The sequence below is a fragment of the Gavialis gangeticus genome, unplaced genomic scaffold (genome assembly GCF_001723915.1).
Source record: "Gavialis gangeticus isolate Ggan-Ray unplaced genomic scaffold, GavGan_comp1, whole genome shotgun sequence".
Classification (NCBI taxonomy): Eukaryota; Metazoa; Chordata; order Crocodylia; family Gavialidae; genus Gavialis; species Gavialis gangeticus.
Window position 1 is genome coordinate 3,468,647 of NW_017728960.1, and position 8,578 is coordinate 3,477,224.

Genomic DNA, 8,578 nt, shown 5'->3' on the forward strand with positions numbered 1-8,578 from the left:
CAGCCCCCGCTCCCTCCCCGGCGCGTTGCAGGTCAGGCTGCGGCAAGCGCGGCCCGGCGCCGCCCCACAAGAAGAAGGGGAAACCGGAGCAGCCGAAGTCCTGGGGTGAGCCCCCGGCCCAGCGCGGGGAGACGGGAGGCGAGGCTGGGCGGGTCAAGTGGGCCCGACCAGCAGGACCCGGCCCCCAGTGCAGCTCCCACCTGGCCTGCACCTGCCTCCTGCCGGGCTCCGGGTGCCTCGGGCTCTCCGTAGCCAGAGAACCGGGGGGGGGGATGGGAACCTGGCCTGGGAGAGAGGAGATATGGATCACGAGCCCCACAGGTGTGAGGAGGCAGGCTGGCCCCTGAAGCCTCCCACGCCTGGCACATGGTGAGACCCTGGCAGAGAGCAGGAGTGGCTATGGCATTGGCAGTGCCTGCTCCTCTGCAGCCCAAGCATGGTGCTAGAAGGGGGGACCCTACAGAGCCACCTCTGCATCCCAGTTGTGAGATCAGGCTGGGGGCTCCAAATAGCATTGGGCTTGTTGGGGCACAAGGCCTGTGAAGCCCCTGTTTTCTTTGAAGCCTCCTTGCTTGCTCTGCCAGGTGCCTCCAGGAAGGACTGTGAAGCCCACGGGGGAAAGCCCTTGCCAGGTATCACGGAGGTACGGGCCCAAGCCCCTGGCCAGAGCTTGCTGCAGTGGATCTCAGCACAGCTGTGGTGCTCGGGCCCGGTGCCCTTCCTCCCTGCCCTGGGAGACTCCTGGCTGGCAGTGCCTGCAACTGGCTGCCACAGAAAGGAGGGGGCTCTGGTGGGGAGGGACCTGTTCTGGCTCCTGCCCCCACAGTCTGGGTGCCCTGGCTACATCCGTGCCGTGCCCAGTCGTGGGAACCCAGCGGCAGGGTCCCTGTGCCTGCATGGGTCCCACTCCGGGACCCCCCAACACAACCCGTGCAGCGGGTTCTCCTCTCTGCACCACAGGGGTCTCTGCGGACCCCCATAGAACCGCGCGTGCCCCTCTGCTGGGAGAGGAGGACGAGCCCTGGCTCCTGTGGACTCGCCTCCGGGACCTGCTGTGGTAAGGCCTGCCCTGGTCTCTGCCAGGAGGATGTCCTGCTCTGGCTGAAGGACTTCGACCCTCAGCACCTCAAGAGAGGCCACCCTGCATTCAAAAGGTGGGTGTCATTGTCCATCCTGTGCCTGTGCTGGGAGCCTGGGGAGGTGGAGGCTTTCTAGCTGCAGGCAGCATCTCGCCCTGATCTTGCCAGGAGCACTGGACCGTGGTCGCTGTACCCTGAGCTGCCCCCTGTGCTGGCTGGACACGTGGGGAGCTGAGCCCCTGTGGGCAGCACATTTCACTGTGGAAGAGCTCTGGGCTGAACAGGGGGCTCCTGGCTGTGGACAGAGCAGAAGCTTTGGGGCTTTTGGGGGCTCCCTTCTCTCTCCTCCCTGCTTGGGACCGAAACACCGCTCTCCCCTCTGCTCTGGCGAGCAGCACTCGCTGCTAGCTGCAGCCCTCTGGCTCTCAGACGCAGCAGGACCCACGACCTTGTGCTTCCACTCCCAGCAACGTGCCTGTTGGCTTCAGCTGCACCGAGCAGGCACAGTGCACGGTCCAGCCACGCAGCGACTGCACCAGGATCCTGGGCAACACCGACGAGGGGAATGGCATGAGGGGCACGGCCTGGCCAAGGAGCCAGCTGGAGATGCCGGTAAGGCAGCGTCTGCTTGCATGGCTGGCCTAAGGGAGGCCTGGGCACTCGTTCTTTCCCTGCGAGAGGTGGGGGTGAGGGGGAGGGTCGTGGGTGCGTCCTGGGTTGGCTAGGGTGTTTGCTCACCTTGCTGCTGGGTGCAGGTCACTTGCTGTCTCCTTTCTCTGCCACCTTCAGTGGTGACCACTGCACAGCCATCCAGGGGGCTGCAGGGCTGAGGTACAGGGGGATGGACGGTGGGGTTAGGGCCCGGAAGTCCTGGTATCCCTGCGCTGCTTGGCTATGGGCAGGTCCGTGTTCCAGCAGGCCCTGGGAGGAACCAGGTGTTGCTTCTGCAAACCATGTCGGGGTCTCAGGGCAATGGTCCCCGTAGGAGGGTGTGGGCTTCATCTTCAACCCGGATCCTGGTGCCCTGGGGGAGCTGGGTCTGTCGGGCTGCTGCTTCCCGTGCCCCGTCTCTTCTGAGACCTGCTCTTTCTGGCTTGCAGGCTCTGGAGAAAGTTCCTGAGGAAGAGCTGGGGCTGAGCAGTGGTGAGCGTGGGCAGGGGCGAGACTGGCATGCAACTGCCTGGGGTGGGGGGTGGGAACCCCCAAACCTTGATCCATGCTTGCCTGGGGGGGGGTCCATGCTGAACTGTCCTGTTCTTGCTGGGGCTGCAGCAGGTGCTGAGGCCCGATTCCTGCAACCGACTACTCCCCATGCGGTGAAGCATGAGCAGGTTCGATACGCTGTTCCTATGGAAATGAGGTGAGCAGGAGCCGCTTGGGGCTGGGCCTGCACTGCTGTGATGGGGAGGGACGATGGCGTCTCATGCTCTGGATGTGCCCATGTGCCACAGCCCTGCTGCTGCATCTGACAAGACCTTGGATCACGTGGCTGCCCTGACCCGCTGGTCTCCCACCTGAAGGGCTGGTGGATGCATCCACAGTCTGACCCCAACTAGCTGCCATGAGAGGAAATTGCTCCCCGCCATCCCCCTCACCCTCCTTGCTGCTCCCTGCCAGACTTGTCCCACCCTCAGCCCTCCAGCTTTCTAATTCCAGCCCATTGCCAGGCGCAGACTAGTCCTCTTGCTCTTTGCTTTGTGTGCACTCAAACTACTGAGTGGGTGAAGGACGGAGCTGCAGCAGGACCAGCTTAACAGGGCACTGCCTGGGGTGCAAGCGTGTGGGACCTTGCAGAAGCGCCCACAAGGTCTTGCCCAGCTTGCCCGTGGCTGCACCAAGCCCATTTCTCCCTGACCCGCCTGGCACCTGACTTTCCTTTCCAGAGGCTCCTTCCTGGTGCTCATGCTGCGGGATTGCTACAAGGACCTGAGCTGGCTGGCTGTGATAGCCAAGACCTACGGGGATGTGGGGCTGCTGGTGACTGACTGCCTGCCGCAGACACCCTACTTCTGGGCCATCCACCTCACAGAAGTAGGTGTGGGGGGCTGCCTTGGGCATCCCCTGTGCTAGGGGCAGAAAGCCCTACTCCTGCTCCAAAAGAGCTGCTTTCAAAGCCCCCAGCTGGGGGCTTGGGTGCGCTAAGGGACAGCAGTGCCTTTGCAGCTAGGCAGCATTCAGGTGTTGGGCAGGGGCTGGGTCACACAGGGCCTCTGCTTGAGAGTGGGCAAGTCAGAGCCAGGGCCCTAGTCCATGCTCCCAGGCTCCCCCAAGTCTGCATGCACCCCCCCCCCCCCTTGTGCTTGCTCCTCGTCCCTGATGTAGCAAAGCACTGAAAGCAGGCCTTGGATTGGAGATCATAGGCCCACACAAGTATCTGTGGTACTGTCAGGGCAGGCACATGCAGGGGCTTGCATTGCCCCTGGGGGCAAAACTAGTAATTGTGGGGCTCAAGAAAGAAGGGTACCTATAACCTTGGGGCTCTAGGGCAGACGTAGGGGCTGTGGGTGACAGTGTGTCCATGGCAGGAGCGTCATCTGCACATGCAGCAGCTGTTCGGGGCCTTGGCACAAGCGGAGGAGCAGCAGCCCTACCTGGCCAAGCAGGAGGTGAAGCGCGGGACCCGCTGCCTGGCCCAGTGCGTCCTGGGGGCTGACAGCAGAGCCTGGAACAGGTCTGGGAACGGATGCTTTGCGGGGCAGGCAACACTTTGCCCGTGGGGCCAGAGGACTTCTACCCCAAGGGTGCCCTTGCTGCTACACTGCTGGGCTCATGCTCTCACTGACTTCATAGGTGCTGGGTGCTGGATAAGGTGGAGGACCTGGCTGTGGTTTTTTTTGTGGACTTTGGCTGCTCAGCCACCATCCCAGTGAGCTCGCTGCGGCAGCTGGACAAGGATTATTTCTGGGCCATCTGGCCATTGGCGCAGCCCTTCATGTTCCAGGAAGGTACCTGCCTGAGGCCCCCAGGACAGGCAGGGGGTGGGTGCATCTGGGCTGGGCTGGACAGGACATGTGTGCTTCCTCTGGGGCCAAAATGTTGAAGCCTTGGCTTGTTCAGAGCTGCTCATGTCTGTGCCTCCCCAGTACCATCACCACCTCCGTGCACTTCTGGCTGGTCTCTGATGCTCCCAGTGGAGGCTGCCTGGGCAGGGAATGCTTGGGGGCTGTTCAGTGGCCCGGGGTGGCTGCCTTTTTGCTATTGTGCCAGCTCTGTCCCCATGTCCACCTGCACCCTGGGGAGAAAGGCAGCCCCCAACTCCCTTGAAGAACAGTTTGATAGTGGGGCAAGGGCCCTGTCCATATAGCTTCCCCTCCCCTGCCTGGGGCTGGAGCAGGCAGAGCAGGCCACCAGTTGTGCTCCTGCTGGGCGAAGTGGAGCTGAGCAGAAAGCCACGCTCAGATGCCACCCTGGGAGGGCTCCAAGCAAAGGGCTGGGCCTGTTCTGTGTGGGTGAGTGAACAGAGCAGAGCTGGGGTGGGAGGGAGTGTGCAGCCGCTTGCTTGGTGACTGGTCTGTGCTCCTGTGGGTCCAGATAACACCCCCTGTGCTGTCTCTGCATTTGCACTGTGCCAGATGCTGAGGCCTATCTCTGTTCTTGCAGCGATTCTGCCACCGAGATGCATCGTCCAACAGGTGCTGAGAGGGAAGGTTGTCGGCCCCTCTCCAACAGAGGTAACGCATGATTCCAGGCACCCTTTTTTGGGGTCTCTCTTCCCCCGAGTCGAGGCACCTTGCCCCTGTGCCCTCCATGGGAGGATCTCCCCATCTGTGGCCAGGCAGCTGCAAGGCAGGGAGCACCTGCCCTGCAGCTGCTGTGCCAAACTCTTCTGGCTCAGTAATAATTTTGCTTTTCACAGACCCCTGGGCCAGGCTCCAGCAGCAGCCATTGCTTGTGTGACCTCCCCCAGTGTGTGGTGGGGTGGCAGGGAGGGGTGAAGCAGTCTAGCTAAGGGAGCTTGGGCATCCTCCTTCCCCACTGATGCAACTCACCTTCTTCACAGCCTCACATCCTGCAGTTTGCTGTCTGCATAGGGGACTAGGAGGCATCTGTTCAATCTGCAGTGATTTCTAGTCTTCCAGGCAGGTGCAGCCTCTAGAATGAGAGACCAGAGCCCTGGCACCAGGAGGGAGCTCTGGGTGTGTGGGGAACTTGCTGTAACTCATGTTTTATTTAAAAAAATTAAAGTCTCTTGTGTCTAGGAACTGTGTATGCACTGGAGGGGCTCGGGGAGCCATGGTTTTGCCTAGAGGTTTGGTGAGGCTCAGATAGATAGCTTCAGGGCTGTGGCAGCAGCTTGACCCAGTGTTGGGCATACTGGGGCTCCCAGTGGGTCAGGGGACCCTGCTGTTACCTGAGGGAGTGCCCGCCTAGTCTGGATCTGCCTCTCCCATCTGTTGTCAATGCTGCAGGGGACACTCCTGCACTGAACCACCCACCTTGCTGCCTGACCACCTACCAAGGTCCAAATGCCTGCCTAGGGTGCCTCATATCAGGCAGACCCTCCCCGAGCACACCTGGAAGCCTGGGGCTACCGCATCCACCACCCAAGGGATTTGGTCTGTCTTCTGCCCTGTGCCCCACAGGCCTAGTAGATGTAGAGGGTACTTAATCCTCTGTGAAAACTGGGGGTGCTTTCCTTAGCCTGAAACACCAAAAATTAGCCTCTTTGGGGGGCTGACTAAGGCATAAGCCAGTCCCTCTCCCTGTCAGTCTACCACGCTAGGAACAGTGAACTTTATTGGTTAAAGAGGGAAGACTTGGGGAAGGGTACAGCTTAGATAAAAATGAAAGAACCACCATTGAGCAAACAGAGAAGCTAAGCAGCTGTTGAGCATGCATCTATATCACAGTAAACTGTATGTCTAGGTAGGTTTCAGTTAAGTTACCCACAAGTATCACCAAGAGGCTGCTTGGGCTTTCCTCTGGAGGCAGGCAGTTCCTGGAGGGATCCCCATCTCTCTCTGCCTGGTTAGTTCCCCATGTTCTGCACCACTGGCTCCTTCTCCTCCAAGAAGAAAGGGCTCTCAAATAAACTTTCCTGACCACACCCTCCAGGTCCAATCAGGGCTGGGGTTGTTTGAGGCTAACCAACCAATTTAAAAAGCAGCACTGGCCTACTCAGAGATAGACATCTCTGTGGCCACTACCCCTTTGCCATGAGCTCAAGCCACTAGGTAGAGCTGGTTGCTTGGCAACCGGAATGATAGACAGCTAATAAGCCTGGTGGAGTTTGGGGAGATACTGTGATGGCATTCGGTCACACTTCCTCCCCTCTCTCCCCACCTCCTCCTTTGAAAGCTCAGGCACATGGCGTCTCAGAGCTGTGGGTACAGGTGTGGTTTGTCTGAAAGGGTTACCTTTCATACCCAAAGAGAAATCATGCAACACATAAGACCAGTTATAACAACAATACACAGATGGCATTAAGGTATGTCGGGGTATCCCTGTGCCAGAGCACTCTGGGGTAGGCCTGACTCCCCCTGACCTGTTACCCAGCGTCTCCTTGTGACAGAGGATCCGCTCCCTCCCATGGCTTTCCTTGATGTGGTCCATGGTTTTCTGGATGTTCTGCTTAGTCTCCACTTGCAGGCGCTCCCCAAAGAAGCTGTCCTGTTTGCACTGGTCTGCTCACAACTGCTGCAGCATGGGCCTCTAGCTCCCCCTGCACCTTGTAGATTTGCTGCTTCAGGGTGTCCCACTCTGCCCCGTGGGCTGTGGACTGCTGGTGCAGCTCCTCCCGGTGCCAGTTTGGTACCCGTGGCAGGTGTTTCCTCACCTGCCAGGTCTCGTCTTCCTGCTCCTGCAGCATCGGGCGACCGCCAGGGGGTTCTGGTGCTCCTGTCCGGACTTTCCCCCATGGAGGCAGTTCCAAACTCCCCCACCCTGCCCCGCCGAGCGTCTCCGTTTCCTCTGCCACCATCTAACAGAGCTCCTCCCTGGGGCAGTTCCTTGGCCTGATCTCAGGGCTACCACTTTTCTTAGCGGCCAGCTGGCTGTCACAATTAGGGGGATTCTCTTCCTTCCTCCCTCCTGCCTCCACAGCCACCTGGGTTACCTTACTCTGGGTGGTTTCCCCACCTCCTGCCTTCACCTTCCTGCTCTGTTGGCAAGTCACCACATTAACATAGTAGGGTACTTCAAAGCTGTCCCGTGCCCCTTTCAGATATGCAAGCTCCATAAAGTCCCTCCCTACTAGTATGGGGACAGGAGCCTCTTCCAACACTCCAGTGTCCTTGTTTGTCCAGCAGCCTTTCCGCTCAAGGGGGAGATGGGCAACCAGTACCTCGAATGGCCAGTGCCCCACCCCTTCTAAGGTAAGGGTTTTCCCTGGGACTATATCCCTAGGTGAAACAAAGTTAGCATTTACGAATGACACACTGGCTCCTGTGTCCAGTTCCCCAATGAGGGTTTTCCCTTTAATTTTGATGTCAGTCCGGTGGGTAACTAGCACCTCCTCTGGGTCTGTAATCCTGTAGCACCGGGTCCGCTCCTCAGAGTGGCTCTGGTCTCCCTCCTCACTGCTTACAGGTGTTGCCTGGCAGATAAAGTTAATGGCGGTGCTTTGCTTTGGGCCGTTGGTTTTGAAGTGGCCAACCTCCCCACAATTAAAGAAACGCTTCTTTTTGGAAGCAGGAGGCTTGACTGAATCTGGGGCTGCCCTGTGCTCAGCAGGAGGCAGCCCACTTCCCCTGTTTGGGACCGGCCTTCCCCTTTCCCCCTTCGTGGAACCCTTTCTCTTCCCTCCCAACGTGGGGGCCTTCGGTTCCGCTCCTCTCAGTTTAGCAACATCTGCTCAGCAATGTTAACAGCTTCCCTAGCCGTTTTGGGATTCCTGTCCCTGACAAGGCATTTAATCTCTCTGGGGCACCTGAAATAATCTCACAGGTAACCAGGCCCTGCTGTGAGGCCAGGTCCCTAAGCAGAGCTGGTTGCTTGGCAGCTAGAGCAATAGACAGGTAAGAAGCTGGACAGCAGAGTTTGGGGAGATACTGTGGTGGCATTTTGTCACAGATGCTGCCCCCAAAGGGAGGTCTGGAGTCAAGGGCTGAGGCCATTTAACCCCAGCATTAGTCTCAGGCCTGACCTGGTCCTTTGGTGAGAGGCCCTGAGCCTGGGCTGCAGGACAGGTCCCCACCAGGTGTCTCCTATCCCTGCAGGGGCAGTGGCTGCCATGTAGAGCAGGTGCATGACCCAGGGGCACAGCTGCCACCAGGCTCAGGCCTGGGAACAGGACCATTTGCAAAGGGAAGACAAACCTGCTACCAGCAGTGCAGCAGCATTCCCCCAGCCTGTGGGCAGGGCCTATTGCTCGCTCTCACAGTGGTGCTGGCCCAGGGGTGCAGCCAGGATACTCCAGCATCACAAAGCACCTGCAGGCCTACCCTCCTTGCTTACCAGGACAGATGGGAGCTCCAGGTGAACACAAGGCACCTGGCCCAGCACCGAGACACCTGGGCATAGGTCCTGCCATGACCTGCAACCCCCCCCCCCCAAAAAGC

At 59.4% G+C, this 8,578-nt stretch overlaps 1 protein-coding gene across 1 annotated transcript; it reads left to right on the forward strand.

Annotated features, from left to right (window-relative positions):
- Positions 1–6: 6 nt before the first annotated feature.
- On the forward strand, positions 7–5,266 carry TDRD10 (tudor domain containing 10). The gene is made up of 11 exons (XM_019525540.1): positions 7–105; positions 585–643; positions 1,084–1,154; positions 1,547–1,691; positions 2,180–2,222; positions 2,352–2,439; positions 2,963–3,110; positions 3,605–3,750; positions 3,870–4,024; positions 4,680–4,750; positions 5,080–5,266. Exons 4-11 carry the CDS (start codon positions 1,650–1,652, stop codon positions 5,116–5,118), a joined length of 732 nt encoding a protein of 243 aa, XP_019381085.1. The 5' UTR covers positions 7–105; positions 585–643; positions 1,084–1,154; positions 1,547–1,649; the 3' UTR covers positions 5,119–5,266.
- The last annotated feature ends 3,312 nt before the right edge of the window (positions 5,267–8,578 follow it).

What these genes read in the sequence shown, in the direction of transcription:
- TDRD10 (XM_019525540.1), top strand. Translation starts at nt 1,650, where the DNA reads ATGAGGGGCACGGCCTGGCCAAGGAGCCAGCTGGAGATGCCG. An exon ending in GACAGCAGAGCCTGGAACAG is followed by an intron (nt 3,751 to 3,869) that starts GTCTGGGAACGG and finishes CTGACTTCATAG; the next exon opens with GTGCTGGGTGCTGGATAAGG. An exon ending in GCCCTTCATGTTCCAGGAAG is followed by an intron (nt 4,025 to 4,679) that starts GTACCTGCCTGA and finishes CTGTTCTTGCAG; the next exon opens with CGATTCTGCCACCGAGATGC.